This window comes from Anser cygnoides, chromosome 2 (genome assembly GCF_040182565.1).
Source record: "Anser cygnoides isolate HZ-2024a breed goose chromosome 2, Taihu_goose_T2T_genome, whole genome shotgun sequence".
NCBI classification, from domain to species: domain Eukaryota; kingdom Metazoa; phylum Chordata; class Aves; order Anseriformes; family Anatidae; genus Anser; species Anser cygnoides.
This window is the reverse complement of record NC_089874.1, coordinates 32,749,164-32,772,435: the sequence shown is the minus strand read 5'-3', so window position 1 is coordinate 32,772,435 and position 23,272 is coordinate 32,749,164. Positions and strand designations below refer to the sequence as shown.

General features: G+C 35.1%; 1 protein-coding gene across 15 annotated transcripts in view; it reads right to left on the bottom strand.

Annotated features, from left to right (window-relative positions):
* HDAC9 (histone deacetylase 9) overlaps positions 1-23,272 on the bottom strand; it is a 480,254-nt gene that overhangs the window by 40,497 nt on the left and 416,485 nt on the right. For all 15 annotated transcript variants that reach the window (XM_048068356.2, XM_048068353.2, XM_013171797.3 and 12 more), the window contains one exon: positions 22,796-22,914. In XM_048068356.2, coding sequence (XP_047924313.1) covers positions 22,796-22,914 — 119 coding nt within the window. The remainder of the gene's footprint in view (positions 1-22,795; positions 22,915-23,272) is intronic.

Genomic DNA, 23,272 nt, shown 5'->3' with positions numbered 1-23,272 from the left:
CCACAGTTACCTAATTTTTATAGCTGGATACTATGTTAGATTGAATTAGTTAATTCATAGTAATTATATAATAGAAAGAAAGATGAAAGAAAACAAAATATGAGACATGGGAGAGTTGGGAAAATAATAATATTGTTTGTTGGGTCAATGAAAATGACTGTTACCAAATAAGATAAGTACATTTTTGTGACTAAAAGAAAATATAGGCATAGAAAGGAAATTACTGGTTGTCTGAATGGATGAACAAGAACAAAAATTAATATGAATATGCAATTGAACAGTGTCAAGGAATTAGATTTTCTAATAACCATCAGTAATGGTCAGAAATTAAACAGAACAAAGAAAGTTTATGCCCTTATTTCTGCAGATAACACACAGCATTTCTGAATTCTTCTCCAGGGATATACTTTCACATCCTTTGTACACAGAGGAAGATGAGACAGTCCTACAGTTATATTAACATGGAAATGATTCAGATTTTGTCTGCAGTGAACTCTGGATTGCTCAGTGACCAGCTGCCAACTTAGCCAAGGTCTAAACATAGGCAGCTGGCACTGAATTGAAAATAAATTGCATTCCATGTGACAGCTTTATATGTGTAGGCAAAAGTGGTACTGATAACACACTGAGCAAATACGGTGAAGACACATTTAAATAAGCAGGTATTTGATAACAAGATAGTCTGCCTGGGAATTATCACATCATTTGCCCTTTATTGAGACATACTGTCAGATGGTCTCAGAGAAAAAAAAATATGAAGTAATCTCATGGCTACAATGAATTTATACTTCTTGAATTGTGAGCTAAATTTGACCAAGGGTAAAATTTCTCTTCTTCTAATCACAGTAAAATAAGTTTAGAAATTGTGAATAAAATCCACATTAAAGTTCAAACATATACTTGGAGATCCACGTTTTATCAGTCAGAACAGATTTCATTATGAATACACAAGCATTTGGTATCACCTGGACTCAAAGAGTCAATAGCAGTTGTTTTTTCTAATCTTTAAACTACTTTCATGTCTTTCCAGACTATGTCTTATTCCAGTGGGTCATCATAAGTAAACTACCTGTTTATACATACAAATTTTTAGAGGCAGGGGAAAGGGTAGCTTTTGCCCCCTTCTATACGATGTGTGACTGTCTCAAGATGATAAGTGCCAGCATAGACCTAGCCCAGCTTGGAACAGCTCAAAGACAGCCTGGAAGGCTTTTTAATGATTATCACAAACAAAAAGCTTTTGTTTCCTTTCCCACATACCCATTGTGAACTTACAATGTGAAAGTTACATATTTATTATAACACTTACCAGGACTTGTACTCAGCTCCAAATAGAAAACCTGGCTGGGGACAAGTACTTGCTGGTAGGCAAAGGAAGAACACATTTCCAAATTGAAGATGACTTCTACTGGTGGTAGCTACTAAGAAAACACACTTCTTTAGTACTAAAATCTATACAATTCCACATTCCTGGATGTTGCCTCCTTATTCAGGAGGTATGAAGCCCATATTTCCTGAATGTGCAACTAGAAGGGCTCATACAGGTGTAAGTGGTGGCAGGCAGAGGAGGATGTAAAAAAACAAAACAAAACAACAACAACAACAACGAACAGGGTTGTGTTTTTTTTTTTTTTTTTTTTTTCATTCTATCCTGTTTTGGTTGTCCAAGAAGCAGGCAGGAACAGTCCTTGTGACCCCTTAAGACCAGGATATTTTTATTTCTTGTACATGCTACAGTGGACCTTCCTGTATCCTTACCATGTCTAGAAATGCTCTGGAGAAATTTGTTTCAAGGTGACTATTATCTGTTCTATGGCACCCTATACAGTGCATATAATTTAATATTTGGATCCGAGCTCTGTCTGAATTTCTGTCTGTGGCTTTTTGCAGGCAGTTGCATTGTGTAAATGGTAAATAATTATCTTTGACTTGATAGCTGATTTTACATATTGGATTATCAGAAAAATAAACATTTTAAAAGATTAACTTTTTTAAAAGATTCAGATTACATTTTATTTAATCTGAAATAAAGACAAAAGAAACAAGAAATCTAAAGCTCCCCAGTGCCATTTTTGCATCAACTACTTTTAAGAATAGTGCTCATGTTCTTTAAAGTTGTTTTTCATTATAGAAAAGAGGCTAATGGAAAAAAATAATCGTATACACACAAGAAAAGTAGAGGAACATTTATTTCCTCTGCTTTTTAGATTTAGGCAGAAACTTTGAAATTAGTTAGCATTTGTTGCTGTGTTATGGTTACTTTCTGAATCTGTCACCCTCTATACTGATAAAAGCAAAGGTCCAGAATAGTAGATGTTCACTTAGTTAATAACTCTATCTTAAAGCATATGCAAAAGGAGTCTATTGTGCAAGCAATCATAAATTTCACTTGGCCTAACTTAGACCAATTGACCTTATAACCCAAATAATGTTCCTTTGTGCATGGTTTTTATATGCAATTTCTAGATTTACTGTTTCAAAGAAAAAGTGTGTAAACATTTTCAGCTGAGCCTAAATTGAGCAACTCATTCATCCTACAGCTGGCTGAAAGTTTGAGCCAAACTGGTAAATTTATTCTGGAAAGAGCCTCTATTGATGCTTCTTTCAGTGGATCCAGATTCAAATTTTTCATCTGTGCATTTTCACATGCCACTGATATCTTAATTAGGAATGAAATGAGGAAAAGAGAAAAGACATATATTAGCAGTTCATTGGACAGGAGAGAACATAATAGGAAAAGGTAATGACACTTTGCCAGCCTGAGAGTATTCCATAGCTAGTCATCAGAGGATTGTTGCAAATAAAAAATTCTGAGAACTTCTTGAAGAAAAAGGCACAAGAAAAAAAAAATAGGCAACATAAATGTAGCTTCTATTTTCTCCTTCTGTAATTATCCAAACTCTTTATATTTCCTTTTTCTATAAACAAAATTTCAGGTCATATTCTAATAAGTTCAACGCACAGAGCACACTTATTGCTTCTATAACTATGTTCTTCGTGACATCTATACCAAAACAGTGAAAAAGCTTTTTGCTTGATTAAAAATTGTAAACCCTTTATTGTAGAATTTACCAAAAATGAAAATGTTATCTATATTATCAACAGTGCACATTAAAAATGTCAAAGTAGCTGGCTCCAAAATGAATTCTGGCAACTTCTGAAGTGCATATGTGGGAGTTACAATGTTAGCACATAGTAAATATCCAAAGATCTGCAATTAACTCGAAGATACTCTTCAAATCTCTCGTAGGCTGGGAGACTTTTTTTGGCCACCCACTTTTGGAGAGCACTGGTACTCTGAGTCAGCTTCCAGAGGCTCCACTGGCTGTCTAAGGAATCTGTGCTTTTAATTAAGACAGCAAGGTTAGGTGCTAAAGTTAGGACAGTACACTAAGACCTTTAAAAAGGACCCAGAATGTCTCAAACTCACTGGAAGTGAGTTTGAGTCCCTGTCTTTGTATGATATAAAAGTATGGCCAGTCTTTTATGCATTATAAGAACAGAAGTATTCATAGTTCTGAAGTATTCATTATATAAGAAACTATAATTATATAACAAACTATAATAATAATAATAATAATAATAGCAGTAATAATAATAGTAATAAATAATTATAAAAATATAAAAATTATACAAATAATATTTTATATATTTATTTATATATAATATATATTATTTATATATAATATATTTATAAATATAATATAAAATATTATAAAAATATTTTAAAATATTATAAAAATGAATAATATATGTTATAATATATAATATATATAATATATAATATGATATACAGTATATATAAATAATATATATAATATAATATAAAGTTATAAAAATATAAAATATATAAATAAATAAATAATAATAATATAATAATAATAAATAATAATAAATTGATCAAATAGTACAGCCCTGTTTCATCTTCATAAAACTGTTTGGACATATATATTAGCATTTGCCAAATGTTACGTTTAGTTTAGAGGCTGTCTGCACACTGCTTACTTTGACTTCCTACCCATAATTATCCGTTTCTTATGGATAATTCTCAAATGATATTTTTTGAACCTTTATATATAACAGTTAAGATAATTGACAAGTAGTAAATAACCAGTTCTCTTGATCACATAAATATCCAGGAATCTTTGCAAAGAAATGCCACTATTCAGACTTCAATGAGAACATAAATCAGAGCCTGTGACTATTTCTAAATTGGAAATAAAAAGGAACAGGAGCAGGGATGGAATGAATGAGTTTTAAAAGAAAATTAAATGTTTACTAAAAAGAACAGCATTTGCATTCCTATTTACCTGGGCCACTTGCCCCTTTTGCAACCTGATAACACAAATGAGTCAATCAAAACAACTTACTAGAAGAACAACAAATGGCCATTGTAAAAGTAAATGCCAGAGGAAAAGGGACGCCACAAAGGCCCCAGTCTAGCAATTTTTTTGCAGGCAGATTTAACTGGTGTACTCTGGCCAGACACCTTTGGAGTCAGACATGCCATTTCACTTAAGGACAGAAAACAGCAAAATCAGGTCCAATGGCAGTAAAATAAAATGGAATTATAACTTGACCTTTTAGAAAGTTCATAATTTGAACAGAGAAAATTTTTGCACATTTTTTTCATGAGAATCTGCCCGCTCTTCGACCATCTTTATGAGCTAAACCAAGAATATTATTCTTTCCTGCACAGACATACTGCTTTGTTTTCATTGATTTATTCTGACTGTTGCAAAGCCTTCCAGAAAACAGTGGATAAGCTGAGAATTTATGCAGCCCATATTCACTATCAGACAAATCACTGTAAAGTTTCATTTTCCCCTTGCATCTGACAAAACTGCAGGACAGCCAAATACAGGTGTTCAGATATATTCAGACAAAACTCTTTTTTCTTTCTCTCTTTTTAATATAATATTTTGTCATTTACTCTGTTGAAAACATTATGGTTGGTAAAGTAAGATCAAGCAATAATTCTAATTTTTTAAAGGCTTTAAAGCAATTTTTTGAGAAATATGGGAGTTTAGACAGCACATTTATTTAGTTTTAATTTTTGTGCTGTCATACATCAGGACTGAAGTCCTGATTTAGAACACATGCAGCTTGCCTTTGAAGTTTTGGCTGTATTTTTAACAATGGTGAAAAAGATATAAAGAAATTAAACAGCACCAAAAAGAAATCATAAAACCAGGCTTTTGTGCTCTTGATTTATATATTGTTTTTTATGTTTGTTTTAAAAAAGCTTTATCCGCAATAATCTTTCATGCGAATCTTTGCTCTCACATACCTTTATTCATCCAACCTTTTTCTTCTACATTGACCTTTCTTTTCTCCTTCCTATCCTCCTAACTCTCTGAAGAATGTTTTCTAATTTTGACCCCTTTCACTAGCAAAAATGAGTTTATTGGAATTTTTCTGAAAACTGAAGGGGTAGAAAATACACAGTGATACGCTAAACTGAGATTTTTGAATGAAAGCAATAAATAATCCAAACAAACATGGCTCCCCCATGAAGCAGTTTTATTCTTCTAGTGCTTGCTGGTCTCCCCCTTCTGTGTTGAGCATGTGCAGTGGTATACGTGGTTCTTTTGGTCAACTTACACAACACTGGCATTTTCCAAGGCAATTCATGAAAGCTGATAGTTGCCGTTGTTCATTCATTGTCCGATGTGTTGTAATGAATACAACTCAATGCCATATTTATTTGTCCTGTGGCCAGCTTTTTGCTGTTATTTTCTGCCTTTCAACTCAAAGACTAAATTTCTGAAGCAACAGCAAAAACACCACAACTGACTTTATACATTTTCTCCTCAGGTTCTTCCACTCACTGGAACATTTTAGTACGCATTAGTGTCATCTAAAGGTACTGGCATCATGTGCTGCTGCGACCAGTTTTAATTGCACGCTACCTTTGAAACATATTGAAAGTAATTTCTAGACAGGCCAAGGCCTAAAAGTGTCCAGATGTTTGAAGCAGAACGTAAAAAGCATAATTCTTAATTGTCAGCCAAATACATACATGTGCACAATACCAGTGTGTGTGTGTGTGTGTGTTTGTGTGTGTGTGTAGGATATGTGCAGGGTGTTTATGATAGCTGAGGGGGCTGGAGAAGCAGGGGCTGACAAGGGAGCTGGACTTTGTCTGACATATTGCAGGAAGGTTAACAGCTGCATATCCAAGATTTATTGGAGACCTCCTCATGGAGGTGCCATGGTATCTCTTCCTTTACCTTCACTATCCCATACCCACATGCTTCATATCTACAACCCTTCTAAAATACTACTTAGTAAGAGTGAAACAATGATTGAGTTGCATGTGAGAAGCCTGTTTTGTATAAGATCTTGTTCATGGACTCATGCAAAATCACAGAATCATTAGGATGTCCTACAAGCAGAACTGACACCCTGTATTTATGTCAAAATAGTTTTTCCCAGTGAAGTGTACTGGTAAACTTATGGTAAAGACATGTCTGAATGTCTTAGTTCCACAATACCTCTCTTAAAACACACTATTAAGAGTGTAAAATTTTGACTGAAAATAGAGGGCTCTGAAGTTTATCTTATTTTAATTGAATTTCACTATCAATTTTAGCAACTCAGTTTGTGTTAATAGAATGCTTGCTTATGAATTCATTTAATTTCATTTTTAATCCATAACCTTCATAGATTTTGAAGAACATACTGCTGGTAAAGACCTTTGACTTCAACACTCACCAGGATCCTTGTCTCCTGCCTTTAGCCAAGGAAAAATTAGCTGTCTTGCCTCTGCTAGTCTACTAGGCTAACTACTGCTCAGTGTGGAGAGGGGAATCTTCCCAGGAAGATCTGTTGCACCAGCTTTTAGAAAGGTTGAATAGCTTTTCAGAATTAAACAGTTCTCTGTATTGACAGTCATAGACAAACCTAGACTTAGTAAGATGTATAGTATTCATAAAGCTAAATTAGTTTTCATTTATGGTTCTGAAAGACTTGTTACATCAAGGCAAGTAAAACTTATTTTCATGTACAAAAGGTATTGTGAACAGTGTGCTGAATGAGAAGCTCCTCAGATAAATATGAAGTTAGAAACAAATGCTTTTAAATTAAGTAGACAATTCCTCTGTTAATACCTAATTAAAAATTACTCGTACTAGAGATTTTGTAGAATCATACAATCATAGAATATCCCAAGTTGGAAGGGACCCACAAGGATCATAGAGTCCAACTCCTGGGTCCCCAAAGGACCACCCAAAAATCAGACCATGTGTCTGAGAGTGTTGTCCAAATGCTTCTTGAACTCCACCAGGCTTGGTGCCATAAGTCACTTCCCTGGGGAGCCTGCTCCAGTGCCCAACCACCTTCTCAGTGAAGAACCTCTTCCTGATATCCAGCCTGAACCGACCCTGTCACAGCTTCAAACTGTTTATGGCTTTAACCTTACATTGTAGTTTACAAAATTCTGCATTCAAAGATAAATTTCTTTAATTTGAACAAGTTATATTAGCATAATAATGCATTATTAGTGTATTATGTAATCACTAGAAAATTATTTAATAAAATATGCTATACATAATAGTGCATTATAAACATATTTATAATAATGATTCATGTGTATTTTTATACAGAAATTATGGAAATGACGTAGAAATTCTGGTTGTTCTACCTGTAACATGGAAGAAGTCACATTAGCATGTCGTAGTAATAATCATTTTAGCTTGCAAGGCTATTCTTCTATGAATACCTTTTAGAATACTTCCAGATTCATAAACTTTGAAAATGATTACATGCAGACAGAGGACTTCTATTCCAAATGTGTTCCATTATTCCCAGTAATAATTCCTCAGACTACAGTTCTCCTTCTGACTCAAAGTATTTGTTATCCTATCAACCCACTTTGCACCTTGCTTTCTTCGGCTAAGACACATCAGCTCTTTTAAATTCTGCTCTCTACTTACCTCCCTCTCTCCTAATGTGTTTTTATTCCACTGTCCTTTTCTCTTTTCCCTTGAGTATACTGGCACTTCTCTGCTAAGAACATGATAAAAACTTGGTAAATGGTATGTGTTTGCCAGGGTGGCTTTTAGATATCCCAGGAAAAAAAAAAAAAAAAAAGAAGAGGAATTTGGCCATTTGTCCAAGTCATTTAGAAGTAACACCACCTGGTCAAAAGAATGGCTCCAGCTAGGAAGTCTGACAGCCAGCCTTGCCATCCTCACATCTGGAATTTCCCAGGCTGAAACACAGGAAAATGTTCTCCTCATATCATCATGAATGAATTTGCTGCTCTCAAGACTTTTCTTTCAGATTCGGGATTGATTTATCTTTAAACAGTGCCACCATAAATAGCTATAGTGCTTCGAAAAGGAGACATTTGAAAAAGAGGAATGCTTTAGAGGCAGAAATTGAAGTAAATGAAAATTAAAACTCTACAGATATGCTCCAGAATGAAATCTGCACATATCAGCCTCACAAAAGTAGCAAGCGGTACAATTCATTGATCTGAAACTAACATGGAAGGTGCAGTTCAGTAACATAATGACAAAATAGTAATAAAATGAAGATTGCAGAATATTCCTTAGTAGTTAAGCAGGCCTTTCCTATGAACCTTTTTGACTGTAAAAGACAAAGGGACAGTATTATCCAATAGACTAAATTAGGTAGTTGTGTCAAGATGACAAGAGGGATGGCCAGATTTGGAAGGAAAAAATACAACAAAACAGCTTACTCAAGATGTAATTTTTGATATCTATTGTACAGTCTCAATAGACTCTAGTAGTCAGTAGTCAGCCAAATAAAGAGCCTGCTGTTAAAAATATTGTTATTAGGTGTGAGAAGTTCTGATGCTCTGTGTATATCACGCTGTATGGCTGTATGGGTAAAGCAATCATACTATAGGTCTCCTTGATATAAGATACTTAGTTTCATTGAAATCAGTTATAAAATTTTCATGGACTATAATGAAAGAAACTTATAATATTAAACCAAAATTGAAAATTAGCAATATTTTTCTTACTTTTCCTTTCTTTTCTTTTCTTTTTTTTTAACCATAAAAGATAGTTTGCAATTAGGAAACTCTCGATTAAATATTTACTCTGAATAGAAAATATTCATTTTATGTTCTAAAATTTCTCTCATGTTTCCCTTCCCTTCCCTTCCCTTCCCTTCCCTTCCCTTCCCTTCCCTTCCCTTCCCTTCCCTTCCCTTCCCTTCCCTTCCCTTCCCTTCCCTTCCCTTCCCTTCCCTTCCCTTCCCTTCCCTTCCCTTCCCTTCCCTTCCCTTCCCTTCCCTTCCCTTCCCTTCCCTTCCCTTCCCTTCCCTTCCCTTCCCTTCCCTTCCCTTCCCTTCCCTTCCCTTCCCTTCCCTTCCCTTCCCTTCCCTTCCCTTCCCTTCCCTTCCCTTCCCTTTCCTGCCCTGCCCTTGCCCTTGCCCTTGCCCTTGCCCTTGCCCTTGCCCTTCCTCTTTTATTTTCCTCCTTTCTTTTCCTCTTTTCCTCCTTTCTTTTCCTTTCTTTTCCTCTTTTCTTTTCCTTTCTTTTCCTTTCTTTTCCTTTCTTTTCCTTTCTTTTCCTTTCTTTTCTTTTCTTTTCTTTTCTTTTCTTTTCTTTTCTTTTCTTTTCTTTTCTTTTCTTTTCTTTTCTTTTCTTTTCTTTTCTTTTCTTTTCTTTTCTTTTCTTTTCTTTTCTTTTCTTTTCTTTTCTTTTCTTTTCTTTTCTTTTCTTTTCTTTTCTTTTCTTTTCTTTTCTTTTCTTTTCTTTTCTTTTCTTTTCTTTTCTTTTCTTTTCTTTTCTTTTCTTTTCTTTTCTTTTCTTTTCTTTTCTTTTCTTTTCTTTTCTTTTCTTTTCTTTTCTTTTCTTTTCTTTTCTTTTCTTTTTCCTTCCCTTCCCTTCCCTTCCCTTCCCTTCCCTTCCCTTCCCTTCCCTTCCCTTCCCTTCCCTTCCCTTCCCTTCCCTTCCCTTCCCTTCCTTCCCTTCCCTTCCCTTCCCTTCCCTTCCCTTCCCTTCCCTTCCCTTCCCTTCCCTTCCCTTCCCTTCCCTTCCCTTCCCTTCCCTTCCCTTCCCTTCCCTTCCCCTCTCCCCCCTCCCCTCCCCTCCCCTCCCCTCCCCTCCCCTCCCCTCCCCTCCCCTCCCCTCCCCTCCCCTCCCCTCCCCTCCCCTCCCCTCCCCTCCCCTCCCCTCCCCTCCCCTCCCCTCCCCTCCCCTCCCCTCCCCTCCCCTCCCCTCCCCTCCCTTCCTCTCCCCCTTCCCGTCCCCCTCCCCCTCCCCCTCCCCCTCTCCCTTTCCCCTTCCTTTTCCCTTTCCCTTTCCCTTTCCCCTTCTTTCTTTCTTTTTTTTTTTTCCCTCCATTTCCCAACTTTACTATGTCTGTGATAAAGTACTGAATTTGATCAGGCAGATCTAATTTCCCGTACTTTTTTAAAAGCACTACATAAAAACTTATCTTCATTAAGTGCCACTGGGAGTCCAGCACCACATAACTAATCAGAGAATTCAGTAGCTTCATGTCCATGTGATGCCTCAAGTTCAAAGGGGACAAAGACATCCTGTTTGGCATTTTGTTTCACTCAAGCAATTAAAATGACACAGACTTCCTTAAGCATTTTTTAAAGTAATCGTCTATAGTCACCATCAATAACCTACGCCATTATAAAAAAAGTAGTGCCAATACTGATAATTTTCAAATTGCAATATTATTTGGAAAAAAAACAAAACAAAACAGTGATGCTCAGTGAAGTTGACGGACTGGAACTCATTGTGGATGAAACCATTTTAGATCTAATACTTTTTTCCATATCCCTTCAAGATCTTGGCTTAGTAATTTTGTTCAACTTTTGTGACCTCTATGTTTTCCCTCAAAAGGTATGCTGGGAAATTCCCAGAAGTGAGCACTGTGTGTGGGAATGTATACACCCAAAAAGGGTCAAACGAAAAAATTATACAGGTCAGTACATATGTACTGTCTTCATTTATTCTCTACAAAGCTACAGTTGATGCAGTTGACACCACTAGAAAAATAAAGTTTTTTTCACAAGGTCATATAAACATCACAATTTCTTGGATAACTCCTTTGATGTAGCATATCTGCTAATTAAATTACAAGTTTTGGAATAACATCACTTGATCAATAGATTTTATTTACTCTTTTATTTACTCTTTTTCCCAGGGCTTGATTAAGAAGATTATTTATTTGAGTGTTTGTTTGAATGAAAATTACTTATAACTTGTTCATGTTAGCTTCTGAAGTTTCACTAATACTACATTTGGCTTTATCAGTTCTACTTTTGTGCTAAGATGCCTTGAAAGAGTAGGAATAGAGATGCTACTGTTCTAAAGCTGTTTACAGCTGATTCCTGCTAAATTTATTTAGTATACAGAGCAGTCATGTTTAAACACGATTTCAAGGCAAAGCTGTTCCTCCAGTCTAGAAAATATAAAAGTGATTCCTTACTTGGAGTGAACCATAAGTTTCAACTGAAAACAAAGGAGACTACATTCCACTATTTAGAAATAAAATCGATAAAAATAATAATTGGATTTTATTTGCTGAAAGTCAGTATCTTTTCTTTTGGAAAAAAAATCTGCAAGAAACAGAAGATACTAATCTCATTTTTTCCAAGGTTTTTGTACAAATGATCCAATTTTTGACAAAAAGAAATAGCTATGCTTTTGGGTTTCATTAAAAAGAAAAAAAAAAAACAGAAATGAATTAATATGGGAATTTTCTATTTAAAATATATTCATAAAATATTATTTATTATTTTTTTTTTAAATTGAGCATTTATTTTGGCAGCATAAAAATATTCTGGGAAAAAAAAAAAAAAGGTATTCTTCACAAACCTTGAGCATTGCTTAATAAGAAGAAAAAGATGCAGAAGAACATACACAATATGCTTAAAATACAATGACAAATTAAAACTTAAATTATGAGGCAATACATGCAAGTGCTCACCTTTTCTTACAGCCCAGTAACTGAATTAATCTCTGATATACGTAATCACATAAGGAAAATAAGTTTGAACTTAGTACTTTTATTTATGCAGGAATTTTACTGAAGGATACATTCATTACTATGGGCCACTGTTTGAGTGGTTTTGTTGTTGTGTTTCTTTTTGTTTTGTTTTGTTTTTGAGAGATTGTCAATCCATTTTAAGTAGGTAAAAAGCAGATTTAGAGACTAGCTCTCACAACCAAATTACATCTAAATGGATGCATTGTCAGATACTGAAAAAAAAGACAAACAAACAAAAAAAACCTGTGGTCACAATATAGTTAGAAAACCAGTCTTTTTTTTACAAAACAGAATCTAAAGAAAAGAGATAAAAAGGCTGTGGATCAAACGAAACAGAAATATTTAATTCATGCTAACAATTACTACCATAAACAGAAAACAGGAAGTAACTGATTTTTGGTTAAATAGCAATATTTGTTGTTCTGGATACATACGTATTTTTAGTTTTCCCTTACAAACTTACAAAAGTGGGCCAGAGATCTGTCCCTTGATCCAATTTACTGTGTGTGAATCATAATCAATGATAGGGAAAAAAAGGATTCTGAAGTAAATAAATTACTACTAAATATATTTGAAATGGACTTACAGCAGAAATATTTCTTTTTCGTTCCAAGTTAATTCTACAAAACTTCAGGAAGTAGCTAAATGATTTAAATAACAGATTTCTCATTTGCATATGCATTTGAAGATTTTTTAACTTGTACTTTTGCACCCTATTAATACATACAATGCAAGGTCTGTAAACATTAACTATTTTAGTAACTCTTAATCAGGTTAGTGGAGTGGTCGAAATTAGCGCTTTTTTTAATGTACCAACGTTGGCAACCAGCAGCATTTTGTTATAGATTTCATTGTACTAAGTGTTTGCATTAAAGCCATTAGAATAAGGAGATTGCAATGGAATCTCAGTGTTCACTTGATAAAGAAACCGCTGACAGGAAAAGCTTAAAAATATGAAGGAACTGTATCCTAAGAGGTCCACAACAAAACTAACTCTGAATTGTATTTTAACAATTTGCATCACTGATATTCTACTTGTTAGGATGCAAGCATCCTCTGAGGTGCTGCATAATAAATAACTTTATGAAACTACTGCCATGAACTGATATTTCAAGTTTAATCACATGGTCAAGCATTCATATCCCTTTATCCACAATTAATTATCTTTTTATTTTTTTTTATATATAATTTCTTTTCTTCAAGCCTTTTCTTCAAGTACTTTGAAATTCACTTTTTATATTTCATTTTATGGGTTTGCTTGATTAAAAACAACACAACAGCAACTAAGACAATTGCCTGTAATCAAAGCTTAAATACCAAGAAAATCTCTTCAGATCAGTGAAGAATTGCTGGTGCTGATATCAGTCAGGCCCGAGTGTACTTGATACTGTGATACTGTGAAAAAGATGAGTTTGCAGACCAAAAAAACAGATGGCCCCTTATCACCCCATGGGGCTAAACACACAAGAGCAAACTTCAGAGACGCCTTACCTTTACCCTGTCTGTCCCTATCAGGAGAGACTGTTATATTAAGGGTTATTGCCTCTCTAGCCCTCCCTGTGATTAGCTTTTGAAGTCCATGGCCAAGAGGCCAGTGTGAGAATATCACCCTAGATAAGAGGTGTTTGCTCTGTGAAATATTCAGGACAGGAATCCATGGACCTCATGATAGTTCAGCAGGGAACCACAAACTCAAGCTAATATCTTCTAATCCCCTGTTGGTTTGAGAACTACCCACCATAAAAAGCATAACTGGCTGTTTGTTTGTGCAGGCAAGAGATAACATCTTAAAGTTACAGTCTGCCTTAAGTAGTAGGGATGTGAAGCCCAAAGAAGTGAACCATCCAAGCTCATAATCAAAATTGTGTGTGCTCCCTTCTTCTCTGCCTAATGAGATGTAAACATTTTGGCTGGTGTCTCTTTTGAAAGATATTAATCAAATATATTGGTTAGAAATCACAAAGGATAGTCCGGTCTGCAAATTACATGTCTTCTTTTATGGCATTCTGAAGCTGTGAACAATATGTTAAAAATTTTCCCATGGCGCAACCAAGTAAATACTTGTGGTGCATTTCTATTTATTACAGAGAATAGTTAAATTCTAAGACATAAATCATGCTCTCCTACTAAAGCTTTACAAATTCCCAAAGACAAGCCTAATTCCCAATGCAACGATGCTATAAAAGATCAGACACTTTGTTATGGAGAAATCCACATTTGGAGATGTCTTTCAACAATTTTCTCTCAGGACCCAATCCTGTGAAAAGCACACGCAAGTTGCTGAACACTGTGTCAAGCTCCATTAGTTTCAAAATGGCCTTAAAATCTTATATTTAATTTGCTGTATTTAAATTGTAACTTAACAAGTTTAATACAACCTAAGCAAAATAAATAAATAAATAAATAAAAATAATAACAACAACAACAATTCCTTTTTCCTTTTCTTTCTTCTATTAAATTACAACCTTTCCTTTTTAATAAGGAAAAAGATTTCACAAGTTTAAATTTCAAAACTGAGAAAAGGTGACACCAATTTTACCTGTTTAAAACTCCTCATATCAGTGATTGCCACTAGCCAGTGTCACTACTGTAACATGAAAGAAAAAAACAGCAATAGGTAGGTGAAGAGATAAGGGAAGATGACTGAAAGGGAAAAATAATTCCTAATGGTTGTGTAGATGCTCTTTTTTTCCGTTGTAATCTATCCTCCACCCTGTCCCCAGTAACTGCCCTAAATCAAGGAACTGGCACCTGATGCATTCTGCAGATGGATCGGCACTGTATATCTGGAACATTGTATACAGGTGTTTTTTCACTTGCGCTAGTTAGTTAACTAGCCAGCAGACACATCTTCTATTTGTGGGGCAGGAGTGGGAATGGAAAATGGAAATCTCTCCTGGCTGATTTACAGAAAGAAAGGCTAAGTGAAAGAGCAGGGCAAATCAGCACTTATTAATATTTCTAATTCCTCTCAGTTCCTGCTTAGGCAGTCCCTTCTGGAAGGCACACTAGTTAACAGACAATGACTGAAAACACTGAGCAATAACAAAATAAGTGCTTAAACTTGTGAATCATACAGATTGCTTTGAATACCTGTTCAGTTAGAGATGAGTGCCCCAAAGTCTGGAGATGATTTCTCTGGCTACAGCAAATGAGGTCACATGTTCACTGATCCTATTTTGTTTCTTTTGGTTGAAATTCACACTCCAATGTGTTTACTTGATGGCATGTGAGGACAGATTCTTCAATCCAATGTTAAAATTGTCCATTCAGCATTTTCATATTTTTTTCTGTATTTTTTCAAGCATTAATACCTTCTTCAAATGGAAATCTACCAAGTAAAAAGCCTTACCCTCTTATGTCTTCACCTTTCCCTTTATTATTGTATGTCCCAGAGAGGAGACTAATTTTATACAGTGAATTCTCATCTCTTCTCTGATTTCTACAGAAGCTATTTTTTTTTCCTCCTCACAGAGCAGGATTCCTAGTTTTTTCTAAATTTCATATTTATCAATGTAAATGTAGTATAAACTTCAATAACGTACCTAATCCTGGAGTTACCAGCAAAGTATTCAGTGAAATTGGAAGTGCAAGGTTAAACTTTAGGAGCACAAACGAAAGAGTAAATGCAACATAAACCAACTCATGACGCTGGGCAACATAGTGGCCATGCCCAAGCCATATGAAATGCTATGCCAACAAATGTTATGGGGTAGGAGGAAAAAAAAGTCAAAACGATATGCTTCTCCCCCAAAAATCCAATGAAAATACTCATGACTGAGGGTATGTCACCAATGAACTTGCCATATCTTTTGACGCCATTGTATTGTAGCAAGTAATCATTCAATTAGCATTCAAGAAAACACCCTAGAAAAAAAATCCATATTTGCTTTCCAAAGTGAGCAACTGGAAAGCTAGCTTGATGCTATGTCTTCCTGCTGTCAGTCACTGGGTATCCTGTAGTTTCCAAGAGGCAAAAGAAGCAAAAGAAAAATTTCTGATAGGAATTAAGAGAATCCACCATGAAAAACTTTATGAATGATCATTGCTCTACCTCCACCTCCAAAGCTTTTAGCTAAGAGTCAACAACTCAAAATCTATCTTGCTGGATAACTCTTATCATCTCCAGTACTGCAAATTATGTTAACCAAAATCAAATCTCCGAACCCAGAAAAATTCAGATGAGAAGACATCTGTGGCAACTGAGTTAATTTAACATCTTTCTGCCACCAAAAGGTATCTTACCGTATCTCTCCCTTCCTCAACTGTCTCTGTCTCCCTTCCACTAATTCTGGCACACGCTGGTCCTTCCATAAGCTGATTAAACTTGATAGCCTGACAGAAATCCATTCGTTTTGTTGATTAAGTTTTCTGATGGGTTGATGAGTTAATTTTTCATGTATTTACAGAGAGATATGACAAGAACCAGAGCCTATACAAGGCAAGTAATAGACAATGTCTACTGGATCTGCACTCTGAAGTAGTTAGTGACAGACTTTCCAAGACCATAGATTCTTATGGTGATGGTTGATTCAAAAAGACTTCTCTTGTGAAGAGAAGAAATTAGATGTGGCAGCATGAAAACCTACAATGCTATTTTTAGAGACCTGAACTGTGTTTAAACAGCTACCAAATCAAAACTACTATTCTGTTTAGTCAGCTGTCAATTTGCATGGACTATTTTTTTTTTTTTCTCCCAACCTTCCTTTAACAACACATATATTAGCCTAGTTATACCAGTCAGGATTCTTTTTCAGAGAATCAAGTGTCAGGAAAGCCTTTCATCGTAGAGGTTTGAAAATCAGAAGAGTGTGCAGTCCCTCCCCAGCGACTTTACAGTTACCCTATCCTAAACAACTCACAGTCAGTTCAAGGTACTGTGCAGTTGACAGTTATAAAATTATTTGGGGATGGATTTAGAAATTAAATGCTCCCAAGATATATATATATATACCCTGCAGTACTTGAAATACTCTGATTAGCTACACAGAATATTTTAGAAATAGTGAGTCTGACCCACAGGAAATCTTTGTTCTGAAACATAGCTGAAGTACTAACCTTAGACCCAGATCATTTCTACACTTGAATTCAGTGATATGCAGTTCTAGCATTTTCCTTTGGTTTGTTTCTAACATATACACTATACATCAAATGTAGCAGGAAACTGAAAAGATTCCACATTCCAATGTACAGTGAAATTGTGAAGACTCAAGAAAACATTGGTCATTGAAGATAAATTTCATGAAGTGACTTTTATTCATGCTTAAGGGCAAAGCAGAAACCAACAGGATAGACACCTGTATTTAATCTGGTTGTTCTTACTTATACTCTGAGAAGCACCAGTTCATGCCATGAGAAGAAATTCCTTGAAATAAGACTTGTAGTCTGCATGTAAGTCAGCAACCCTTTTTACACATTAATTTCTACTACTTAAGGTGACATATTTCTTTTTGATGTTTAGAGCATTAATTATTTCCTCTGCTGTCATTAATTGGACAGATTGTGTTATGTTAACAGTGAAGTCCTCTAAGCCCTACCTGCCGAGGGCTCACAAGGAGTTAAACCATTCATAGCTTTAACACTGTTTTCAGTGGTCCCACTTGAACAGAGTGTATCACAGCATACTATGGCTTTTGATAAATTAAAGGAGTTATTGCAATTTGCTTAAATAAAATATTTAAAAGTTGCAAATCAGCTTAGTTAATTATATTCTGGACACTGGATCAACTTTGCATCATGAATTTGGCGTAATAGTAGACAGGTATGATTTACTTTTTAAATGCCTGCAGTGGTATCTTTTCCTACTGCTAATTGCTGATCTTATTTTACACTGTGGTGTCAAATAGCATTTTTGGAATAAGAGAGTAAAACAACAGGAAAACTCCAGTAAATCATTATAGCCCTTAACAAATGTAGAGCTTCAGGAAGATAAGTACCCTGAAAAAATCTTAAGTATTGGCTGACATTTCTCTGCTTAGTTTATTTTCTTATGGAATGGTTGCCATTTAATGAGCAATTGTGTACAATATTTACTTGAACAGCAAAATTTTATCAGCGACTTTAATGCAGGCGTTATTCTAAGGGTTGCTCTATAAAACAAAGAGAAAGTACTTCACCTCAGGATAATGTTACAGGGATAACCTCTACAGTCAGCAGGGCTAAATTTAAAAGCAGTGCTCTTTCAGGATCTAACAACTTGCAAATTTATGATCAGACACAGCAGCTCTTTTTCAGACCGGTACACTTCACAGAATTCAAATGGCATGTTAATACAGTACATTTTAGCAGAGGTTGTAAAAATTAACTATAAAATAAAATGCATAATATATCAGATGTTCCACCTAAGCATCAGAAGGACAAGATGGAAGAGTAGATTTTTTAAGCAATTCCTTACTATTCTAAATATAAAACCTCTTTATGACCTTTATTTCTTTGCCCATTATTTTTCTTATATTTTATTGTCAATACAATTTTTACTGCACCAGAACAAAAAGTGGATTTTATGCAGCTACATTTTTACAATATGTTACATATTGTGTTGATATTTTATCTGTTACTTTATTAAAAAATAATACTATTCTAATAATAAAAAGGAAATATTAGGTTAGTTAGGAACTAAGACCTGTTTTCCTCTTAGCTGATCATAATCTACAGTAAAATTAAAGCACCTTTATAGTCCTGGATCTAAACAAAGGGATTCCAAAGACATCAATAGTTACTCTGGATACGAGAGCTGTGCATGAGAGAGCTCCTGCTGCTGCACCTTCACCACACTGCTTGGGGAATCAGTATAACCATGCAACATGGAGGCAGCTGTGGTACCAAAGTTGGACATGACAATAACAAACTTTTTTCCCCTATGATTTCGGTGAAGAGTCCTAAGTCGGGGTAACAAAGTAAAATCTGACATAAGCTGCTTGAATATCCCTAATGATGTGAGCCAGGCCCTATCAGAAGTAAGAGAAGTTCCTGAGCAGGAATTATCACTCTGCTTTGACACCTATTACTGTGCAAGACCTTGGGCCAGGAGGACCAGCCATGTGCCTTGCTTTCTTTGCTTTGCTTGTGCAGTCATAATAGCCCTAAGGACATGGGCAAGGTGGAGTTTGTTAGTGGAGATAATATCTTTATCAGGAAAAAAAAAAAAAGTATATTTGGAAAAAGAAACTTGTTTTCAGACAGTCTACCTTGGGGGGAAGATCTTCAGGACAAAGGGGTTTTTCATTCAGAAATATTCATACTGTTTCCATCTGTGCTAGGTAGTCTAATAAAAGGTATTATCTATAATGCTTGCCTTTTCTTACTGAGGTATTAGGACTATAGCTGGCACTACAGGCCCAAGAGCTTCCTGGCAGCAGAAAGTTCCCACATTATGCCACCAGTCATCTCAAATCTTTGAAGTCCATTTTGTTCTTAACACATTATAAAGTCCATTACTACATTTATGCACATAGACTGAGTATATGTTTCAAGTTGTGTATGTATAAATATGTACATATTAGGTACAAATAGGTACAAAAGGTGTACAAGCGCCTTTTGAAATGACAGTGTTTTGTTGAGAAAAATTATTGGAATAAAGGATAAAAAGAGACAATCCAATGTGCCTGCAAGATCCTCAAAGATGGGGTTGAAACAGATGTTTTATTTTATCTTATTCTCAGTTCTGCATTGCATCAAAATCTTGTCTGGGTAAAAGTTAATTAAATATTCATTTGTTTAGTGAATACCTTTTTCCTCAAAAAATCAACAAACAAGAAGGAATTAAAAAGGCAGCTGGAGAAAAAGATCTACTTGGGAGAAGTGATTTGAAAAGCATGGAAAGAGAAGAAAGATTCAACTCTCCCGCCCGCCCTTCTCCCGCCCTTCCAATCTTTTTTAAACACTTTTTTTTTTTTTTTTCCCCCAGTGGAAAAAGACCTTTAGTGATTTAGTTGCTTAATGGGACTGGAGATAAATTAGGCAAGTGAGATATTCTAGCTCTGCTATTATCATTTATCTCAGTTGGCTTTTTTCCATACTACTCTCTACTAGACAAGCTAAGGGTCATATCACTGCAAGAAATCTTGACTTGCACATCAGACCCATTCATTAAAATCATCTGTAAAAATATGTAGGACTATTTTTTTGCTGATGTTTTTATTTAGTAGTCAGAAATGGCAACTGCTTAGTAAATCAGATTGTACATCGATACAGGGAAAAATTAAAATAGTGGTTGAAAACTTTTTATAATTTACACATCTCAAAATGAATAGATTTAGTAGATCAGGTTTTTTTCTTTTTTCAGTTGCCTGCTATATTGTTATTCCAAGGCTTCAGTTAGTCTAATCTGTTATCTTCATCCAATGGCGTTTATTTTGTTACTTGGAAATGCTGATTGGTTAATATATATATTTTTTTAATCTGTTACTGTACTCTGAAGGGAAGATATAACTTCTTATCAATAGTATTGTGTCTCTCTAACTATCTTTAATAGTGTAAGGTTATTAATTAAGGATCTAACTTCTCTCCTTTGATATCAGTCTCTTCCTAATTTGTATCTGTAAAGTTTATATTGGGTCATCACAAGTCAGAAAATCCAACGTATTAAGTGTACAAATAAAAACTAGATTTTATAAAGAAAGAATATTTACAGATGAAGCTTTACATTTACTTCTTTTGGCATAATTTATAATTCTTACAAAACAATTATTCTAAAAAATCATGAATATCTATTTGTAGACTTTAATATGAGTGTTTCTCTTTGGACTTTAAATGATTTATTTTTTATAGACTGTTCATTTTTCAACATACCGCATATAGTATGTTATGTTCTAAAAAGGTATGGTGGAATGTGGAGAATTTTGTTTGGGGGAAATAATAAATTCCTTTGGCTCTATACAAAAGGCTTTATTCATCCCTCAGGTGCATGATCATTATCTAGGTCTATCTTGGCGTTTCCCTTAATTTAAACAAGAGCCACCTACTGTAAATCACTTTTTTTTCTCACACACATGTGTAACTTATGGATGTGCAGCCTCTTATATTAAAAAATGTACTATGATTTCAGTGTCTAAAAGCTGTGAAGAGTTCATTAATTCATTCATGAATGAAAATTAACTTTGATTCCAATATCAAACATTTTTTCTTTGTTGTTGGGTGAAATTCAGTCTATTCTGAGAGGAAAATATGAATCTTATTGCAATTGATATGAAAGTTGTTGAAGCTGCTATGCCAGAATATCCTGTGTGCAGGCATCATGTGTGCCAGAGTATCATGCTGGAGCATCATGGATGCTTAAGAGACATTTAGCATATATTTTCAGCAGTTATATCCAGATAATTATCCATGCTCTAAAAAATAACTCCTTTGTATCACTTGGAAGCTTATCTGCTTACCACTTATGGTCATGAAATCGTGCCTCTGACCAGAAACCATACTTCAGAAAAATAAATAAATAAATGATGAGTAAACCTTTTTCAAAGAGCTTTTCACACACATTTTACTAAAACTTATAACACACTGATAAGTCATACTCAAACATGCATACAGGTCACTACAACCCTTTCTTCTCTAATGCAGACACTGCATTAAGCTTAAAAACTTATCTCAATACATCTTACGTGCAGTCACAGGGATGTTCCCTTCCCAACCCTGTTGTAAGCTAACACCTGTGTGAGTATGTTCAGGAGGCCCTTGCACTGCCTTCTGCATACTCAATTTCCACAGCATGCCACTATAAAGAGTCAGTCTAGCTCTTCACCTATTTTTTTTGTGTTTGATATTCAGGAGAACCTGTACATTGTTTATTTTAAATGAAAAAAAATAAAAAGTGTCTCTTCCTTGCTCCTCCTAAGGTAAATACCAACTCCAGTGAACTCACCTGTAACAAAAGGCAGAGGGACTGATGGACAAATTCCCTCTGAGCTGAGGTCCATTTGTGCAGCATGTTAAATGCCTTTAAATCTCATTGACTTCTCCAGGCTTTTCCCAAAGAATTTGTGATTAGCAAGGGGGATCAATATTTAATAACTAATCAAATGTTAATATGGTGTTTCTTGAGATATACTGAAAAAAATGTACATACTGAAGAAAATTATTCACAGCACTGAATTAGGAAACCATTTTGCATTGCCTCATGGAAGCTGATTTATATATAGCAATGTTACACTGCACAGTACTGTACAGAGCATTATTACATTACTCACCCATGCTTAATGTCTCAGGTTTGGGATCATTTTGGCAACAGTATTCAGTAAGAACTAGTGACTTTGGAGTGCTAGATATGAGACATGTCAGATAGACCTGTCTTTCAGAAAGTACTAAAACCCTGCCTTGAACACACTTTATGGAGGACTGAAATGGACATCCAAACATTGAGACCCAACAGAGTAGTCTTTTAGAAAATGTTGGCCTTCATGAACACTGATGTAATTCAGGATTAATGCCATCAAGCTGAAAAGATTACAATAACAAAACAGCAATATGAGATTGGACTTAGGCCGCCAATGCTTAAAATCTCCAATATATATTTAAAGAGAAATAACTTACTCCATCATTTGGAAAATGGGGCCTATTGAAAAGCATGAAACCTCTAAAATGTTATTTGAATGCCAGAAAAGTAATACTTTAAAAAGCTGAGACAAAAATGCCAAAAGGAACAGAAAGGAGTGAGCCAGAAATACAAACGTTCATTTCCACTCAGTCCCTGCCCTCCGTTACACATCTGTAATCTCACAAAATAGAACTATGGACATAACATGGACTTTGGATAAGGTTCCCAAAGAGAAGAAGTACTGATACAGAAATGTGCACCTTGTGACTGTACCTACATTTTGCTGTGACTTTATACCCGCCCAGTGGAGAGTCATGGCCTTCCACGGCATCAAATCCCGCTGATACCAAGACAATCTCTGGATCAAACTCATTGGCAGCTGGCATGATCACAGTCCTGTAAAGTGAAAAAGAAAAAAAACAAACAATAGGTTAAAAATTAAAAGAACTACAAATTGCCACAGTCTCAAAAATCCACAACCCAACAAGGGTTTTGTACATCAAAAACATATTTTCTTTTAATTAAGCCAATCTTCATCGTGGCAATCCAAAACCAAATGAAGTCTGAAGCAAAAATATAAAAAAATTATTTTTTTCTTTAGTAATACTTTTTTCCTTTTCTACGATCCTACGATCGGGGGGGGGGGGGGGGTAAGGCAGGTACATGTGAAAGCCTCTAATATTACACACACATCTGTGCCTGTTTTATACTGCTGCCTATAAAAAGCTGCCTCTTCCAGGGAAGTGACTAATGG